This window comes from Phoca vitulina, unplaced genomic scaffold (assembly GCF_004348235.1).
Source record: "Phoca vitulina isolate PV1807 unplaced genomic scaffold, GSC_HSeal_1.0 scaffold36, whole genome shotgun sequence".
NCBI lineage: Eukaryota > Metazoa > Chordata > Mammalia > Carnivora > Phocidae > Phoca > Phoca vitulina.
In genome coordinates, this window is record NW_022589739.1 from 3,003,087 (window position 1) to 3,024,729 (window position 21,643).

Consider the following 21,643-nt stretch of genomic DNA (forward strand, 5'->3'; position numbering starts at 1 on the left):
GTGGAGGCCTACAGAGTTTACCAAGTTATCCCTACTATGGTAAGCCTTCAACTCCAATCTCTGTCTCCCTAGTCCCACAGAACTACCAAAAGGACTGCTCATTCTATTAGTCACCGGCCCCTCTAGAAGGAGCAAATACCTTTTTGATAGTCCCAAACTCCAGGCTCATTTTTGTGAATTTCTATCCTCCTCCAGATCTTGTACTGGTAATTCTGAGAGCTCGTTAGTTTTCAACGGTTTTAAGCACGTTTTTGTTGTTAATAATTTGTCTGGCTTTTCTAGCTACTTTCAGTGGGAATGATGGTCTGAGTTACCTAGTTAACTACTACTGTATGCCTGAGTCATCAATTTTTTTAAAGTTATAAAACAACCATAACTTTATCACCAACAATATTTCTTGTTTGAGGATATAAAATGTTTTGGAATATTAACAAATTAAAATTTAAAACAACTCCTCTCTATGCCATTAAAATGTATGCAAACTCTCTTGGGCTTAGAGTTCAACATTAATATAATTAATTTCACTGTTTATGAATTCTAGCCATAACCTGAAAAGACCACATTCATTTCCACAGCACACTGTAGTCTTCAAAACACTTTCACCATCTGCTATTTGTAACTCATTCCTAGTAACTCCTCAACTTATCTCCTAAGTAGGTAAAACATTAGATCTTCATTTTAAAGATGGATAAACTGAAGTTAAACTCACTCATTTATTAACTTCTAAAACAATGTCAGAAATTGATCTGAAATTCAAACACACATGACTTTTGCAAACTCACCTGACTTTCCACCGTGGCAGTCTGTACCAGACTCAGATTCGGATGTTGACACATATTTCAATATTTGATGTCCACAGCTTATAGAATAAAACAGATAAATATACCTTTATAAATGAGGCAAGCAAATTTTGGCCTAAATACAATTAGAAAATCTGCTTAATTTTTAACCAATATCCTAACTGCAAAATATCATACAAGTCCAATCTCTCGATAAACCTAATAGGTAGGCTTTATCCTAGAAGGCATCCTGTGTCCCTGAAGAGAATAACATATTTTGAAAGTCAGCCCTGAGGTCTGAAGTAAACACTTATTACTGATAAAAAATGGAAAAATGAAATCAAACACCATATGAACTGGGTAGTACGGTACTATACACCAAAATAATTCTCATAATTTACTGGTATCTTGAGATAGATAGAATACCACTATATATCACTTAATTGGAAAATGAGTAATAGCACTAAAATGAGAAAAAGTTTGTTAAAAATAAAAACTACTCGATAAAGATATAGTCTTAAGCAAATAGAAAACTAGTAATACTTTATGAAAATAACGTATTTTTAAATAGAAATAATGAAAATTTGGGAAACTTACCTGTTACACAAACTGCTATCAGAATTTCTGAGTTGCTGATAAATATCTGGTGAATTGGGTGCACTGCCCAGAGATCTGTGTAAAATAACACTTGGCTTAGTAAGAAAATTGGCAGTGTCAGGAAATTCTATGTGTGATCGACTGGTTAGAGAGCCAGGAGACACTGGTCCATGGCTGGGAGAATTCACAGGACTCAGGCTGGGGAAAGCACCTTAAAAAATTAAAAGAGAGGGAAGAGATCAATAAATAAATACGTATGCACACATAGGCGTTTATTGTCTCTGTGTATTTAAAAAGAACAACTTCCTTCTTTAAAGAAAGCAAAGTATTTACAATTAAGTGATAAAAGAGATTTCTAGGTGGAGCTATCTTCAAGACATTGTAGGCATTATTTGTCATCATCAGTGAGTGTGAAATAAATATTGCAGCAAGATGGCACAGATATTAACAGTGTAACTAAAATGTACAAAGTGTGGCACAAATTTTCCTAATTCACATTGGCCTTTATCTTTCACATTTTATATCCCTACCAGCTTATTATCCACATGAACAAAGTATTGCTACCAAAGTTTATTGAAGAACGAAAGCTCTTAACAACATTAAGCAAGTTGAGCAATGACAAAATTATATGTTAATGTAACATCAGATTCCTTTTAAAAATATATCCATATCTTTCCAGCTCATTCATTCATTTAACAAATATCTGAGAGCCTCCTATATGGTAGAAAATGTGCTGGGTTTAACAATGGAGAAAAAGATACTATCCCTGCAACTCAACAAACCTAGTGACTAGTAGAGAATACAAACAAGTGCTCATTGCTAAAACATGAAAAAAACAGAGGGCTTCAGAAATACATCTCTAATGCTACTGATTTGCTCCAAAAACCTTCACTGAGTGCCCTGAACTAAGGTAGAATGGGTATATCTGGAGAAAGGTAGGCAGATTTAAAACTTTATTTGGAAATGAAGATCCAAGTAAAGTGTGAATCAGAGGGGAAAGCAAGTAACAGTTATTCAGGAGCTCTGATATTTTCAGGCATAGTGGTATGTGTGTGATGGTTAATTTTATGTGTCACTCGGCTAGGCTGTCTACGGTGTCCAGATGTCTGGTCAAGCACCAGGCTAGATGTGGCTGTGAAAGTGTTCTTCAGAGGTGATGAACATTTAAGTCAGTAAACTGAGTAAAGCAGATTACCCTCCCTCCTCATGTGTGAGGGCCTCATCCAATTGGTTGAAGGCCTTGAAAGAAAAGACTGAGGTCCTCCAAAGAGGAAAGAATTTTGCCTCCAGACTGCTTTCAGATTCAGGACTGCAGTACCAACTTCTCCTAGAATTTCTAGCTGGACAGCCTGCTCTGCCAATCTCAAACTTGCTAACCCTCACAATCCTGCAAACCAATTCCTTAAAATAAGCCACCTCTCTCGCTCTCTCTCTCTGTAAATACATATACACACATTCTATTAGTTCTCCGGAGAACCCGAATACAATGTGTTATTTTATTTAATACAATGTGTTATTTTCATCACCTTGTGAGTTAAGTAGTATTTTCATTTTCCCATGTGGGGAAAAAAAAAAAAAAAGGCTAAAAACTTGATTTAGTTAACACAGTTATCACCGGGAGATCATACTTCTTCCTGCAGAGCTGCCTCTACTGTTCTATCAGACTGGTTTATGGAGAGGCTCCCATAACTTCATACAGTGTTAGAGCTGAATGGGATTTTTTTTTTTTTTTAAATCTGGCCAGCCCATTTAATGTTTCAGAAGAGGAAACTGAGGACCAGACAAGAAGGGTCTTGCCTGTCATAATGATTAGTTACTAACCGGAAACTGAGGTTCCAATTTCTAGCCCTCTTTTCTCTAATTATACTAGTGAGTGTCCAAAATCCTGACAGATGGGCTAAGAAGAATAAAGGGTAACATGATCTTAGGGTAGAAATTTGATACGACAGAGAAAAACCTAGCAACCCTTAAAAAAATGCTTTCTACGATATAGATTCACCATTTTAATTTTAAACCTTTTTTAGTGTGAAATATAACACACATACAGAAAAGTTACAATGGGAATGCTCACCACTCAACTAAGACATAAAGCATGGCCAGAGATCAGAAACCCCGTCTTCTAGCTCCCCTTCCTCTCATTAAAGGAAATCATATTTTTACTTGTATGGTATTGTTTTTCTTGCCTTCCTCTATATTTATACCACGTAAGTATGCAGTTTTTAACAATTTAGGTTAGTTTTGCCCTTATTTTCTAACTTTATAAACTGAATTAGACAGTAAATATACATGCTTCTTCTATGCTTTGCTTACATTTTAAAAAGATATTTCCAGGCAGTTGGGTATGATTGCAGTTCTCCGATTTTCAAGGCCGTATAAAATTGTACTCATGAAGATAGCACAATTTTATTTCTCTCTTCAAGTACTGAACTGCCAAATTGTCTTCCAAAGTGGTTGAAGCATTTCGCTTTCCCATCAATGTGTCAGCGTTCCCACTTTGGAACATTTTTACCACTTGTTCTTGTCTGTCTTTAAAATTACAGGCCTCACAGTGGGTATGAAGTCTTGGGTCAGTGTGGTTTTGATGTGCATTTCCCTAATGATTAAAGATATTGAACATCTTTTCGTGTGGTATGGGCCACTGGTGTATCTTCTCTGGAGAAGTATCTTTTTTAATGAGGTCATTTGTCTTTTTATTATTGAGTTGTAGGACATCTTTGTATATTCTGGATACCAGGACACTATCAAATATACAATTTGCAAATATTTTCTCCCATCCTGTGTCTTTTCACTTTCTTTAGGTGTCTGTAGAAATACGAATGTCTTTAATTTTAATGAATTCCAATTATCAGTTTTTCTCATTCACGAACTGTGCTTTTGCTGTCATATATTAGAATGCTGTATTCGACACCCAAAGTCACAAAAATTTTCTGTCTTCTTCTACTAGTTTTGGGCTTTAACTCTTACAGTTGAGTCTATGACGCATTTGTGTTAATTTTTGAGTATGGTAACAGGTAGGATTCCAAATTCATTCTTTTTCCTGTGTATATCCAGTTGTCTCAACACCATTTGTTAAAAACACTGTTTCTTCCCCATTGAATCATCTTGGCACCGCAGTTGACCATGTAAGGACTTATTTCTAGACTCTCAATTCTATCCCACTGAGATGGAATATCCTTATGCCGGTACCACTCTTGATTACTATAGCTTGGTAATAAGTTTTAAATTTTAAAGTGTGAGTCCTCCAATTTCTTCTTTTTTATTAAAAATCGCTTTAGCTATTCTGGGTCCCTTGAATTTCCATATGAATTTTATTTTATTTTGTTAAGATTTTATTTATTTGAGAGAGAGTGCACGAGTTGAGGGGGAAGGAGCAGAGGGAGAGGGAGAAGCAGACTCCCTGCTGACATGGGGTCAATCCCAAGAGGAGATCATGACCTGAGCCAAAGGCAGACACTTAACTGACTGAGCCACCCAGGCATCCCTCCATTTGAATTTTACGATCAGCTTGTCAATTTCTGCAAAGAAACCATCTCAGAACTTAATAAAGATGGCATGAAATCTAGAACAATTTGGAGAGTATTGCCATCTTAACAATACTACGTTTTCTGATCCACCAACACAGGGTATTTTTGTATTTATTTAGACCTTTAGTTTCTCTCAACAATGTTTTACAGTTTTCAGTATACAGGTCTTACGCTTTTTTGTTAAATTTATTCCAAGTATTTTATTCTTTTTAATACTAACTTTACATGGAATTATTTTCTTACTTTCAGTTTGCATTATTCATTGCTAGTATATAGACATATAATTGATTTTTGCATTGGGATCCTGTATCCTGCCATACTCATAAACTTGTTTATTGGTTTGTAATAGACTTTAATGAATTTATTCAGATTTTATAAATACATGAGGTCATCTGCAAATACAGTTTTACCTATTCCTTTTATCCCTTCTTACCTGACTGCTATGGCTAGAACCTCCAATCTAATATTGAGTAGAAGTGGCAATTATTTTATAACATCAAAATTATTTTATAGTTTCATTTTATAATTTCTAGTTCTTTATATTCTCTTTGATGAGACACTGTTGTCATAACTCTTCTTAAACACTGTAGATATCAGCACCTGGGTGGCTCAGTCAGTTAAGTGTCTGGTCATGATCCCGGGGTCCTGGGATCAAGCCCATGTCAGGCTCCCTGCTCAGTGGGGAGCCTGCTTCTCCCTCTCCTTCTGCCCCTCCACCTCACCCCCCAGTTGTGCTCTCTCTAATAAATAAAATCTTAAAAAAAATTTAGATATGGTTTCCACTAGTACTTTAAACATATTTATAATAGCAGATTTTAAGTCATTTAAGTCCAAGTCCAAAATCCAAGTCCAAAATCCAAGCCCCTTCAGGGAAATTTTCTGTTGACAAAAATTTGTTTGTACATGGCAAAAATGTGTTTCTTTGCATGTTTCATATTTTTTTGTTGAAAACTGGACATTTTAGATAATATATTTTAACAATTCTGGTATCAGATCCCTCCCACACCCAAGGTTTGTTATGTTGCTGATTTGTGTTTGTTTTCTTGCTTTTGGTTGTTGAATGACTTTCCTGGACTAATTATGTAGATTCTGTTTTCTCTGACTGTGTAGCCACTGAGTTCTTTGCTAGTTGTTGTTGCTGCTGCTGTTGTTGTTTTACCTTTAAGTTCTTGATTTGTTTTTTAAGCTTGACTTCCTGTAAATCACCCATGGATCAGAATAATTTTGTTGTCAATCAATGATGAGTCTGAAAGGCTTCTTTAAATGTCTTGCCTATATGTCAACTGTAGAAGAGAATCTGTTGAAAAAGACACACTTCAAACTTTAGTTTATGAAACAGCCTTGGATTTCACGTCCTGCTTGTGAGAGGCCTCTAGGTCAGCTCCACGTGAGTGCCTGGGGCCTTCTCCTACGCATGTGCACAGCCTTGTAGACCGCCCAGGAATCTCTCAGACGTTCTCAAGTTCCCTATGGTAATTGACTAGTATCCAGGATTTCCTCTTAAATTCCCAGGTAGCTCTTGTTTGCCACCCCTGAAATCACAGCCTTAGGCAGTCACAATGCTGCCTGGCACAAGGTTTGGGTTTTCTGTTTGTTTTTTAGAGAGCTGAGCTCTGAGTCCAAATACCCACAATACCCAAATACCCACGGGGAATAGAGATTTCCCAAGGAGCTTCAAGGTGGGACAAGGAGTTTCCTATATACTCTCAGTGGAGTTCTAAAAGAGGTCAGATCTCCCTGATCATAGCAATGTTACCTGCTTTCAGCAACAGTGCCACTGAGGGAGAAAGAGGGGATGGGGTAGCCCCCAAATAAGATGTCACAGGACCCACGGGCTTACCCAGGCTCAGCAGTCTCTCTCATACAGAGGACTTCTAGTTTTTTCTCAGGCTTTTGTTAATTCCCAATGTTGTGAAATGGCTGAGTTTCATTTTTTGCCTTTTCGTTGATTTTAGCAGGAGAGTGAGTTTAGGAGATCTTCTCTCTGCCGTTCCTGAAGTCAATCTCTATATAGAGTTTTAATACTTCGAAACTCATTGAGACTTGTCTCATAGTCCAACAAATGGTCTGCTGTCCTCCATCTTGTGTGTATTCTTGGAAAACATATTCATCCTGGGATGGCTGAATGTAGTGTTTTGCAGTCAATTACGTCAAGTCAGTCAAGTCATGTTGCTCTAACCTTTCATATGTCTATACTAATATTTTGGTCTGCTTGTTCTACTAATGAGAATGGGGAGTTAAAATCTCCAATTACAAATATGGATTTCTCTACTTTCCCTTTAGTTCTGTCGATTTTTAACTCATGTATATTATAGCTCTGAGATCAGACCTACCTGCATCCTTGGATTTAGAGTGTGTATCTTGTAAAGAGCATATGCTTGAGTCTTGTATTGTTAGCTGCCTGACAATCTTTGTCATTTAACTGGAGAGTATTTTCAATTTTTTGTTGAAAACTGGATGTTTTAAAAATATGCTTAGCAACTCTGGCAGATCCCTGCCTCTCCCCCCCAACCACAAAGTGTATGTTTAATGTGATATAGTGTTCAATCCACTATCTTCCTATTTCTTTTTTAGTTGTTCCTTCTTTTTGTCTTTTATCTTTTCTTGGATTCTTTTGGATTATTTTTTGTTTGTTTTTTAAAAAATCATGCCAATGTTACCTCCTATATTCATTTTTTATTTATACCTTTTTCTTTCATTCTTTTCGTTGTCACTCTGGATACTAAAATGTGCATCTTTGAAGTACTACTTTCTCTCAAATTTATACTTTTTACTACTTTTACTAGTTTAAATCCATTTACCCCTCTTCCACCCTTTATAAGCCCTTGTTACCATATATTTGACTCCTTCATATATTACGCATGCTAAAAGGAAGTTATTATTGTGTTTTTAAATCAATATTCACTATATTCACCCATGTATTTAGGCTTACTAGTGCTTTTCATTCATTCCTGCCAGTATATGCTTTAGTGTGGATCATTTTCCTCCTACCTAAGCTACTTCCTTTGCTGAATCTTAGTATTGCAGGTCTACCAGCAATAAATTCTATCAGCTTTTGTCTATATGAAAAAATACATTGCTTTAATTTTTAAAAGATATTTTCATTAGATAAAGAATTCCAGGTTGGCATTTTTCATTTTATTTTTCATTTCATTTCATTCAGAGTTTCTAACCTATATTACTTTTCTTCTCTTTAAAGAACTTCTTTTAATATTTCTTGTTTACTATTTCTTGTCTGTCAAGTCTACTGGCAACAAGTTCCCTCAATTTTTATTTGTCTGAGAAAGTCCTCCTTCACTTTTGAAGTAGAATTTCAAAGGGTACAGAATTCTAGGTTGGTGTTGTTTTTCCCCCCTTCGCAATACTTTAAATGTTTCACTCCACTTGAATGGCTTATGAAGGTTAAGTCTGATGTCATTATTATTTTCGTTCCTCTACAGGTAAGTTGTTCCCCACCCCCACCGGCCTTTTTAAGGATTTTTTATCTTTGCTTTTCTGTAACTTGAAAACAATATGCCTAGGTATTTTGATATTTATCCTGTTTGGTGTTCTGTGAGCTTCCTGGATTTATGGTTTGGTGTCTGATATTCATCTGAGAAAATTCTCAGTCATTACTGTCTCAAATATTTTTCTTCCTTCTTGCTTTCTTTTTCTGGTATTCCTTTTGTAGTTGTCCACAGTCCTTGGATATTCTGTTTTTTCAGTCTTTGTTTTTCAGTTTTGAAGATTTCTGTTGACATATCCTCAAGCTCAGAGATTCTTTCTTCAGCTGTGTCCAGCCTACTCATGAGCCCATTGAAGGCATTCTTAATTTCTGTTACGGTGTTTTTGATTGTGAGCATTCATTTTTGTTTTATTATTTAGGATTTCCACCTCTCTTATTGCATATTATCTACTTAATCCATTAGAGCCTTTGGCATATTAATCATAGTTGTTTTAAGTTCCCAGTCTGACAATGCCAACATCCCTATCTGATTCTGATAGATTACTCTGTCTATCCAAATTGTGTTTTTACCTTTTGGTACGCCTTGTGATTTCTTCTTGATAGCCAGACATGAGGTACCAGGTAAAAGAAACTGCTGTAAATAGGCCTTTAGTGAAATGGTGCTGAGGTCTGAGGCAAGAAGTGTTGTATAGTCCTGTGATTAGATCTCAGTCTTTCAGTGAGCCTGTGTTGCTGGACTAAGAACTTCACAAGTGTTTCTCAGGTTGTTTTTGTTTGTTTGTTTTGGGGTTTTGGGTTTTTGTTTTGTTTTGTTTTTGCCTCTCCCTTTGGTGGGAGAATGACTAGAGCTGACTGAAGTTGAGTATTTCCCTTCCCCCAGGTTAGTCAGGCTCTGATAAATCCTCAGCCGATTAGGCTCTGGTTGACTAGTTTCTCCTGAGGGCAGCTTTGTTAAGAAGAGGAAAAGTGCTCTGGTGTATTTAAACATGATTCCTTTTCCTTGCCCCCTGATAGCAGCATTTTCTCCACTATTTCTGAAAGAATCTGGTCAAGCTCCTAGAGGTGAATCTCACAAAATTGTGGGGGGCTCCTTATGACTGGGTCTCCCTGGAGTTTTTAATTCTCAGAGTTATCCTCCAGCAATTTGCCAGATACAGTTCAGTTCAGGCTTTCCTACCCCAGCACTGGTTCCAGGCAGTGGTTCTGAGTTGCCCCTTGTGAGTCTCTGCTCCAGTAAGTCATTACTTCCTGTATTTGCCTATCTCGCCAATCTTGGAGGAACCCGCTGCCCTGTTTCCTCACCTCTCTCACAGATCCTAGAAGAGTTGATTTTTTAGTCTGTTCAGATTTTTACTTATTAGGACAGAATGACGGCTTCTAGGCTCCTTAACATGCAGAACCAGAAGCCATAAGTATTCTGTTATCTATATATTTTTTCCCTCTCTGTGTTTCAGTTTGGATATTTTCTATTTTTCTGTCGTGTCCAATCTGTTCTTAAACCATCCTATAATTTAATCAACCACATTTCTCAGTTCTAAACTGTCCACTATTTCTTTTCTGTGTGTTCAGTTCTGTGTTAAAATTATCAACCCATTTTTGTCCATCTTTCCTTCTATTTCTTTAAGACTTTGTTAAATCCAGCATCAATATCTTATGTAGATCTCCTTCTAGTGTCGGCTTATCAGTAACATGTTCCTGTCTCTTCACGTTTTATTGATTTTTATTTTATATACAACATCATAAAAGAATTTTGTAATTGTATGTATATTCCATTACCAGACATAATGTACTTTAAAAGTAGGTATCAGTGTTGTTCTGTTATTGCTATGTTGTATCTGTATCTTTCATCTAAAATATTTTGAAGTGTTCTATAATCTTTTGAGTTAAAGAAAATTCCTTAATTAGTGGGGGTGGGTGAAATGGGTAAAGTGGGTCAAAAGGAACAAACCTGTAGTTATAAAATAAATAAATCAGAGGGCTGTAATGTACAGCACGAGGACTACAGTTAATAATACTGGACTGTATATTTGAAAAGTGCTAATAGAGCAGATCTTAAAAGTTGTCACAGGAAAAAAATTTGTGACTATGTATAGTGACAGATGTTAACTAGACTCACTGGAGTGATCATTGTGCAATATACACAAATATCAAATCATTGCTGTACACCTAAAACTAATATACTGTTATATGTCAATTATACCTTAAATAAATAAACAAAATGGGAAAAATTCTATTAGAATGACTTACTAGGATATAGTCAGGTTTTTTCCACTCTCACAGTAAGGTAATTTTGCCACACTACAAAAGAATACCCTTTCCATACAATTTTCCCTTGTTCTGGATATGTGAATCTGGGGATCTGCAACTACTCAGGTTAGTTAAGTAGTTCTGTATTTTATCCCTGAATCCCTAGTGCCTAACAAAGTGCCTGGTACACAGTGGATGTTCAAAAAGCATTACGAATGAATGAGCAAATGGTCAACTAATGGCCAATCCAAACTGCTTAATCGTGTTAACTTAGGACACATAAAATGGTATTCAAAATTAGCTCTAAATGTATAATGAAAAAATTGTGCACTACCAGATACTTTGAGACCTCCCACATTTAAATCATAAAGAATGACTTCTTACCAGCTCTTCTCAGACCTACATGGTGAGTTAGGGATACAGAAGATGACCTTTGCTTCGCGATTGTCAGTAGATTTGAACTAAAAGGCCCATTTAGATAGGATCCTTGACTAAAAGGGAAAGATAACAGATTAAGAATTTTAAAGCCATGGCAAATTTCCTCTTTTTTATTCATGATCTTCAGTTCAACTAGGAAACATCTGCTTATACATTCAGAGTTTAGACATCTATCTAGTACTTAAGCCTAAAGCAGGGGCCAGCAAATGCTTTCTGTAAAGGATCAAGTAGTAAAAACTTCTGGCTTTGCAACTACTCAACCCTGCCACTGTAGCATAAAAAGCAGCCACAAATAATAATAACCAAGTAAGTATGATTGTGTTTCAGTATAATTTTATTTGCAATAAACAAAAACAAATTCAAAACAGTTATGGACCATATTAGGCCCACAGGCCGTATGTAGTTTGCTGAACCCTGGTATAAAGCAGGTTATCCATATTATCTGGAGGACTTCTTAGAACACAGATGGCTAGTTCTACCCCCAGGATTTCTGGTTCAGTAGGTCTGGGGCAGGGCCAGTAATCTGCATTTCTAGTAAGTTCTTAGGTGACGCTGACATTGCTGGGTCCAGGGACCTCACTGAGAATCACTGGCCTAATAATACAGTTTTCATTATTTCCTGCTCCCTCTCTTCACAGCTATTGATTACCCATTAACTCAGTCATTTCCTATAACTGAAATATTTATTGTAGGTTTTAGAGCTCTTATGAAGAAATTAAACATAGGTAGGCAATCACACACTACAGCAATGTGATATGTAAAATGCAATTTAAGATTATATATCTTAAAGCTTTCCAGTGCCAAGCATGTATGCAGTACACCATAAATTTTACATTTTCTTCGATATTCACTAGCCTGTTTTCTTCTGTCAACTCCTCATGTGGGCACTTCACCACAGGCTCAAGGACAAATCTAGATTCTCTATTTTTCACTCAGTATTTTTTAGTGTAGGCTAAGTTCTCAATAAGTTCTTCTCCAACTGCTTCATCTTTTCTGTACTTTCATACCCTGTTACTCAAGGAAGGCCTATTTTTTCTGTGACCTAAAAGGTTTTTCTTCATGTCCCATTACATTTATCCATAGTGTATTATAATTTCGCTGCTTACAGATTCTTTTCCCTCATTATTTTGTGATTCTCTTTGCGGGCTCTAACATATCTCTCTACACTCGCGGTGGATCTAGCTCGGTGCCTGGTACAGGTGCTCGACCGATGTTGTGGAGTAAGTGAATGATCTCTTCAGGTTCCTAGTCTCAGCTTCCTAGAGAACACATCATTTTTGCTCCCCAATTTTGGACGAGTGGACTCTTTTTCTTTCACTAACTCTTGCTTTGAGGCTCTCCTTGGATCTTTTTCTAGAAATCTAGTTTGTTCTATATCCCCATGGGAGAAAAAAATTCTGTATTACAAAAAGAGAAGGCACGTAAAACCAGTTAGCGACCATTAAAACTTCCTTATTGACATTAACAAAAATTATAACAACAGCACTATTTTAAGTATCTATTATGTACCATTCATTGTTTTAGGTAGTTTACATATGTTTATCTTTTTTAAGTCTCCTATTTAACAGATAAGGAAATGGAGACACCAAGAGGCTAAGTAACGTCCCCCCATTCACACAGCTAAAGTTCACAGTGGCAGAGCTAAAATTCAACCTCTAATTTCTTTGACTCTAAAAGGAGAAAGCATTTATTTTCTACCTATTTTTAAAAGGTCTTGCCCACACCTTCCACAAAACAATTCTGATTCTAGCTTTGTGTGTTTCCCCATCTGTAAAATTAGAGATTTAGATGTAAGGCTTTTTTTTTTTCGTGTTAGGGGTAGAATTTATTGACTCATCAGTTGCATAAAACACCCAGTGCTCATCAGATCATGTGCCCTCCTTAATGCCCATCCCCCAGTTACCCCATCCCCCCACCCACCTTCTCTCCTAGAGGTAAAAACTTTTAACATCTAACTTTTAGAGTCTATCATATTTTATTCTCAAGCCAGTAGTAATGATAATTTGATGATGTGACAAAAAGAGGCAATTCAAATAATACCCCCCAATAAACTCATGTCCCTGCTTGTGCTCAATTGTTCTTTGTATTTAGTACTCCTTGCTCACAAGTGGGGGAGACTAGGGGAGCACATAAGAATACCACTCAGGGCTATATTCAAACAGAAAAATCTGTGTACTCTACCAAAGTTTACTCCCTGATTAATATTCAAAACAAAGATAAGACTTTCTCCTTTTCAAAACAGACCCACTGCACTGCTCCACAGTTTCCTACCTTGATCCAGAGTCTTCTAATACTTGAAGTATACTATACATTCAGTTAGCCGTTTAGAATTGAGAGGTACAGGTCAAATTACAGGTTTTCAGCAGAGTTCTAGAATCGTCTCATTAATTTCTGGCCTACAACCAGATAAATGTACACTCCAATGAGATTACATAAAATACTGAAGAAAGCAGAGGACAAGAAGGATAGGAGTCTCAAGGTTTATTAATAGATGGTAGGAGGATGACTGAAGTCAGATTTGGGAATCATTACAAGAGACTGTCAAAAGTTATGGTCACAGAGTTAAGCCATATGTTAAGAGTTGATTTTTAGATAACCAATGCAAATTACCTTGATAAGGTTTGTATCATCTTGTGTGGGTGTGTGAGAAGCTGTATAAACTTGTTGGCTGTATGATGTCCAGATTCACAGAGCTATTCTCTTGAGAAACTGGGTGAGATGACACCATTAGCCCTCTTAAATCTCTGCAGTTCAAATAGCATCCAGGCATTGGTATAAATCTCTAATAAATTATGAGACACAGAATTGAGAAGCTGGTTCCTAGTACATTATTTAGGGAACATAGTTCCTAACAAATTATTAGACTGAATTACGGAGCAGTTATGGAGATGAAGGATGAATTGGGGAATAGGTTAAAGGCAAGTCTCTTTAGTGTAGGAGTAACTATAGTTGATAGCCCAGGGAGTTTTGGAAAACTATTTGCCTATTTTTCCCCAGGGAAAGTCTGTTCAAAGAAAGTGAGCTGTGAGCTCTAAAATATGTTCTGTTTGTCCACAGGGAGGGATGGGTCCTAGCAGTCAGTCCAAGGATACAAGTTTAGCCATTTTTTAACCATAGCTACTAATCCTAGAACTCAGAGATGGGTAATCCAATTGTCAGCTAACCCAAAAAAGCATTATTCCACATCTCCTGGAACTTCCTGACCAGAGAACCTTCAGCTGAAACTTCAGCAGAAGGCAGCATCCGCTGTCATAATCCAATACGGACACTATACTCCTGCAGGACATTTGTTGAGCAGCTGTTTATCTTCAAAGACCCATTTTAATGCAATCAAACTCATCACAGCAATCAAGCAGGCCTCAGAAGAGCAGTAATGACTAACCCACGGTAGAAAGTGAAAGTGCCATAAAAGAGGCAAAGAAAAGGTGTTAAGGAGATTCCAAGGTGAAACAGATTACTTCTCCTTGGAAACCAAGGGAGGAGGAGATCAGGGTGTTATTCTTAAAGTGAGACCTGTTCCAGGGAGAGAGAACAACTACCGGGGGGGCATAGAAGTGGACAAATGGAGGGAACAGCAAAGAGTTACTCTTGACTGGAGTTTCAAATAAATAGAGAAAGACTGATGTATTTTGGTGTTGTAAAGTAATGGCCCTCTTAATTAAAATTTCAAGTTCCTGTAAGAGATGAAAAGTGATAAACTCTTTAGGGTAGATAATACAGTGGCTGTTCTTCCTTCTGGTTTTCTTCCTTTAGATTCCTTTTATCACAGCTATCATAGGGTTTATAATACTTCACTTTTTTCTCCAGACAAAGCATGAAGAAAAGCAAAATTAAATCCTATATTACTCTTTACTCAAACAAGGTGAGCTGGAAACTATAATTCAGCTTAATTTTCAAATGAGTTAAACTAAAAACAAAATTATCAGAAAAAGTTCAAGGAAGAGTTTAGTGCAAGTCACATATTGTTTTCACTTAGAGAGCTTTCCAGGTCATTTTTCTGTTCTTTCTTTGCAAGACTGCTCATGTCTTTTAGTTTGTTTAAATATTCCAAGTAAGGGTGCAGCTTTGTCATGAGGGAATAACAGGGTTTCAAATCCCAGGCTAAGGATTTCGGCACTATTCTATAGGCATTGGTAAAGGGTCCGAAACATAATGACTAGAAAAATTGAATAATCAAGGTTTTGTTTAAGGAAGATTTGTGGTGGAAGGGTAGGAGATGGATCAGGCGGTGAAGGATATTAGAAATGGAAAGGCCAATTAAGAGGATAATAGCTCAGGTAAGGAGTAAAGAAAGCATGAAACAGTGTAGGCAAAGTGATAAAGGAGAAGAGGGAGCAGAGAGGAAACGAGATGCAGACACAGGGCTGACAACTGGTACCTACAGGATAAGGTGGCAGGATGCAAAGATAACACCAAGTTTTCTAGTTAAATCCATTTTTTTAAAGTAACCACGAAACTAGAGGGTAGCAGCATTATGTCAGGAAATAAGGGCAGAAAAACAGTAACATGAAAAAGCACCTGGAGGGATGAGAAATTTGGTTTCAGTCAGAGCTTCAGAGAATGAGAGGTTCAATACTGGAACCACGCTGAAAGCACAGTCAGGCTCATTTAAAATCACAGTCAGAGAAGCTATAATCAGAATCCAAGGCTGCCTTCAAATCAAGACTCAAAAATGTAGGCCATGTGATCTCAGTTTTGGGGTACTCTAATAAAGTCAAGAAGAATGCCCTAACGATTCCAGATTCACAGGTCTCTTCGGTTAAAGCTACTAAAGCCTAAAGGTTCCTGAACAAAACATTACCATACATGAAAGATCCATAGCTACGCTGTCTAATATGGTTGCCATACAGGTCTGTATGACGGTCGTATATGGCCCTTTGTGTTTTAGTTAAATTAATTAAATCAAATTTAAAATTGGTTCCTTAAACATACCAGATGCCTTTCAAGTAATCAATAGCCACATGTAGCTAGGGACTATCATACTTGACAGTGTAGATATAAAATACTCCCTTCATCACAAAAATTTCTACTGGATGGCACTGATCTAGAGACTTGAATTCTGAAAGGAATAGTGGTTGCAAATGCTTCATACGCTACGTTCAAAGCACACTTAGAAATGTATTACTGAAAAGCTACAGCTTCTGCACACTAGAAAAGTTACTACTAGCCTGACCTCTTTCAAGTAGATGTTGCATGATACCATAAGTTACTTTATTCTCCAAATTTCTAAATCTTTTATGAGGCATATGGCTTTGTTTTAATGAGAGATAAGTAATTACATATTGAATCAGTGAACATTTACTTTTATATGAACATTTCTCAGAATTAATTTTCTTTGGGACCGTGGTTCTATTTTAACATCAATCACCTTAAGTCTGCAGGATAAAACTGACCTTAACTCACTGTATCAAGTGTTTCTTTAATTGCAAATGTACTGCTTTTAAATCAGTGTGATTTTGAAAGATTAAAAAGCAATCATTTTCATCATTCTTTTTTAAACCAAACAGTATTCTCAAGATGATGTTTCCCATGGTTAAGAAATATGTCATATTTTCAGTTCCTATCATCGCTGACTTCCCCATATCCTGCTTCCATTAAAAAACAAAAAAAACCAAAAAACCCCAAAAAACCAATACTGTCATGTTTAGGCTCCAGGCAAGCTTTGCATTCTCCAGGATTATACTTTTTATACATCAATCCCTTCCTGTTTTATTTATCATTTCACTCTATTTTTCTTTTATAAAAAAGGAGTTCATCTACTTGAATAGATTATAAAAGATTCAAATTTAAAAATCACACAAAATCTGGAACATTATTTGATCATATTTCCTATATAAACGTTAACGCAACTTTTAACAGACAAATCCGTATGATCCAATCCTGCCATCTGCTGTTTCAAATGTGTAACTATACAGTTCCAGCTAAACAAAGTACAACACATGCCCAGTAACAACAGTGGTTTAACAGAAAGATTACACTAATTCTAACTCTGTTAACATAGTCAGATGAGTGACCAAAGAGAAGTTCCTAACTCACACCGGAGATCACTGTTTCTGGCTATTGAAAAACAAAGTAGTGAATCCTTTGTTATGAGGGTAAATGGGTATATTTACAGTCAGAAAATTTCAGCCCCTGCATTTTCCCAGCTTCATTTAGCTGGAGTTACTGATGCCTTTCATGTGTAGGATTAGCACTGGTCAGTTCCAAGTCACTCTTCAAGTGAGTACAGAATATATGAGTAGTCTTAGTCCTCCAGCACGAACAGGGTTTGGAAGAGTTTTGCTACCTTGTATCTAACATCTGAGATGAGCCCTGGGAATGTGCTCTTCCCCTAACAAGTCAGTCACTCTGTTGACCTGTCTTTTGACACTGTGCACTGGATGGCTGTGATTGTCCCCATAATGGCGACTAATACTAATCTTAAAGCTTTCTCACTGCCCTGTCCTAAACTGACCCCAGATTCCTTACACTGCCTTCCTGATTTCTTCTTAAGGCCTCAGCATGCTTTGTACCCAACGTACTGCACTTTTTGGAGAAGACACGTTAGCCTCCTTTTTAAGAATCAGTTTCTCTATCATGCCTTATTACTACCCATGCTGACCTATATCTAAAATACTTCAACTGTTCCTTTCTGCTCTTAGTTATTTCAAACTTCATTCAACAGAGACAAAATGGATGCATTGGACTCAAGTTTCTTTAAAAGACTGGGGATTTTACCTTGAAATGCCAAAGTCTTGGTGTGGCCTCTTGCCATTATTGCGTTCCCACCTTGAAGACTGTTCACCGGGAGGCAGACCTGAGGTTGCGGAACTCCTCCTCAGCTGTGGAGTCGGTAAACTATTCCTACTGTTTAGTCCCTGTTGAATAATGTAACAATGGTTAAAATTGTCACCCTTAGATACACTGTATATGTATTAGTAAAGATGACATGTGAAAATATCAATACAAAGTCTATTTTTAACATGTACAGGAGAAATAGAACACTTTACTCTGAAAATACGTCAAATTCACTCCAAGTTCTACATTCTATACTGTTGTTCTATTTAGTGTTCCTCCCACTAAAAAATTATTTCTGAACTCCCTACAATTTAACAAGATCTTTATTCTTTTATACACTTCACTCCCTCACTGCATGAGAAATAAACACTTGACAATCTCAAAAGCAAATATGAAAGATTTACCCTGAAAAACAATTGCAGAGGTCAAGCTTAGGATCAGGGACTATAAGCCCTATATCCTAAACCTTTTTTATTTTCAGTATAAGGCTAATGTACATAGGGTTAACCTGGAGAAACTGAAAGATTCACAGCTATCTTTTCAATTAACAATTAAACTCAGAACACCATTAGCATTAATATTTTACCTTAATTTTTGAAAATATTCTAAACTGATCCAAACGGCCAATTAACCAAAGTATTCTTTTTTTTTTTCAACCACTGAATAGGTGTTTTACTGAGATTTACATAAAACTGTCTTTGCTTCTTCTGAATTTCCCCCATTAGCAAATACTGAAACCATCTCAGAGATAAGCATCTCCTATGTTTAAGTTTCCCAAGCATGTCGATTTTTTTTTCAAGATTTTATTTATTTATTAGAGAGAGAGAGAGCACAAGCAGGGGGAGCAGCAGGCAGAGGGAGAGGGAGAAGCAGGCCCCCCACTGAGCAGGGAGCCCGATGTGGGGCTCTATCCCAGGACCCTGGGATCATGACCTGAGCCCAAGGCAGACGCTTAACCGACTGAGCCACCCAGGCGCCCCGCTTGTCAATTTTGTAAAGGTTCGTAGTTAGACTCACAGTGAAAACGTTCTTTGTGGAACATAATCCTTTCTGGCTATAATTTAGGTCCATATAGTCTCTCTCAGTTCTTAACACATACATAAGACATTTACATTAAATTATCTCTTACAACTCCCTTTTCCTTACTAATTATTTTTTCATAAATGGCTATTGTTCTTTTCTGGAGTAGTATCAGGCTTTTTCTATTCTTTCCCAAAAGCAGAGACAAATTAGATGTGAAATTCAAGAAAGAAGTTAAAGAACACAAAGAAAAGAAATAAGGGTTACTTCCTGGTTCTTATAGGACTTACTCCTATCAGTAGATTCCAGTACCAAAAATAAGCCTGATTAACTAGAATGTTCAGGAAATGAGGCACTTAGGCATCCTGTTTAATTAATATTGTTTAAAATGTTTCTAAAATGTACCAGTACACTTTTTTTTACACAGTAAACATAGTAACAAACGTAATATTGGTATCAGTAATATTTTTCTGATTAAGATTTCTAAGAATTATTATTATTATTATTTTTTTTTTTTTTAAGATTTTATTTATTTATTTGACAGAGAGACACAGCGAGAGAGGGAACACAAGCAGGGGGAGTGGGAGAGGGAGAAGCAGGCTTCCCGCGGAGCAGGGAGCCCAATGCGGGGCTCGATCCCAGGGCCCCGGGATCATGACCTGAGCCGAAGGCAGACGCTTAACGACTGAGCCACCCAGGCGCCCCAAGAATTATTATTTTTAAAAATTGCCCTTCTGTTGTGTCAAGTATACTTCAATTGAAAAAAGAAAAAAACTACTATTCAAAACATCAAATATCAATGGAAAATACAAAGGAAGAGCAACATAGCAAGTGAAAACTAACTCAAGAATATATTAGAGTTATTTTATTGATGAGTTTATTACTGTCACTTTTTGATGCCTGTGGTTAACCTATTTCTCATAGGCAGAGTGCTAAAAAGAATGCCATATATCTAAGTAACATTGTTAATTGGATTTTGACTAAGGCAAGTGCTACTGTATATATTTCTTAAAAATGGAAGCATCACATGATCACCTATCATCTAGATTTGTGATCAGTAATTATCAAACTTTAGCCCTAATTGGGCTTAATTTCTCAACATTTCTACATCCTAATGCTGAGAACTAACACAATGAAATTAACTGATCAAAATCCTTTCAAAACTGTATTTAACTTTTTCTAAGCTCTATATACATTACAATGAACAAAATTAACTGATTTGAATTTTATCTTCTCTTGATTAGTTTCTTTACCTGCAGAATAAATTAATCTAAAATAATCTCTAAAATGTTTTTATTTCTAAAGTTTATGATTTTAGCTATTGATAAAGATATTGATTAGTCAAATAAAGCAATTTTAATTGCCCTCTGAACAAGCACTAATATAGACCTATTTAGAATAGTATTTATTATTTCTTAAAGAAAATCCTATTTTGAAGCATTGATATTTTAAAAAAATTAATCCCATATTTAATGATGGAAAAATCAATATCTATTGGGCTATAGCAATCTCTAGTGAGTAAAGGGGGAAAAACAGAGACCAAGAAAATGTGAAAATTAATTTATAAAATAATGCTATGTAATTCATAAAATGAATATTGTAACAATCAATTCTTTGTGGTTCAATAAGAACAATTCCTGGATTCTAAATCATACAACAGATTAACGACATGATAGGACCACTGGTTTGTTATACAGGCCTGGAATTAAATTTGTGTGGTGTTTTCTACTTAAAAACAGTGACAACGATGATAAATAGTTATAACCAATGAAGTTATAACTGCTGATTATAGGAAAGTTACTTAGAATAAAAGCTGAATACTCATTTAGAATTATTTGAGATTTATAACCACCTCCAAAGTCCCAAACAGCTCAATATACTGTATAAAAAAAGCTGATCCTTGAAAAAAGAAATTGTATTTTATCTAAGCTATAAAGGAGCAGTTTTAATTTGAAAATATTAAACGTGGTAAGTAGGGCTGGCTGATTACGGTATCTTGACCTTGTGAAGTTTTCGATCTCCTTTCTCAGTTGGGTCCTCTATTTCTGAGCAGGGGTAAAATCCAGGAAATGGTGTGAGAGGATTAAGCTTTGGCCTACAGGAACCTGAGAAAGCACCCATCAAGCTACTGATACTCCGCAGGGAGGAAATGACTTGTGGGGGAAGGGTTGGATCGATCAGCAGATCTGACACCATATTGCGAGCCTCATTTAGCACTGAAAGATCCACTCCACTTCCACCTCCAGAATTCTAGAAAAGAAAAGAAAAAATAATATTATAGATTTGTTAAGAAAACACTCTAACATTTAAGAAACACTCTATTAAGTCGATATACATATACTGTGTACATCCACAGTGGTCCTTTCAGTTAACCTTACACACTTAAGAGGAAGTTGAGTGTAGTGACGAGCCTCTGTTGCAAAGACATCAGAATTTGAAATCTACACTTTAATCTTAATTGTATGATTTTGAGCAAGTTATTTAACATCTGAACCTTTTAGTTTCTTTACCGTAAAATGGAGATTATAAAAACTCCCTCATTAAGGGCTGACATGACACTTTAGTCTGAGAATACATGTAAAACACATAAGGGAATATATTTAAAGTGCAATAAATCACAGTATAACCATCAATATTATGGAAAATAAGAGGATAAAAATACAGAAAAAAAGGTATCAGAGTTTGAAGGAGATAGTAATTAACTTTGAACTGAATGGTCACCAACAACTTCATGGAAGGGTAACATCACACTTGGCCTTAAAGAGTGGATAGGAAAGATATTTTTTAAATTTAGAATAAATATTTCATTGATGTCT

At 36.3% G+C, this 21,643-nt stretch overlaps 1 protein-coding gene across 2 annotated transcripts in view; it reads right to left on the reverse strand.

Annotated features, from left to right (window-relative positions):
• Positions 1-21,643, reverse strand: part of PDE3B (phosphodiesterase 3B) — a 169,045-nt gene that overhangs the window by 33,091 nt on the left and 114,311 nt on the right. The window contains exons 3-7 of one of the 2 annotated variants that reach the window (XM_032426997.1): positions 20,829-21,077; positions 17,748-17,887; positions 10,977-11,083; positions 1,377-1,587; positions 783-859 (exon numbers count right to left, since the gene is read on the reverse strand). In XM_032426997.1, the coding sequence (XP_032282888.1) occupies positions 783-859; positions 1,377-1,587; positions 10,977-11,083; positions 17,748-17,887; positions 20,829-21,077 (784 nt within the window). The remainder of the gene's footprint in view (positions 1-782; positions 860-1,376; positions 1,588-10,976; positions 11,084-17,747; positions 17,888-20,828; positions 21,078-21,643) is intronic. The other variant, XM_032426998.1, reaches the window with a different exon arrangement.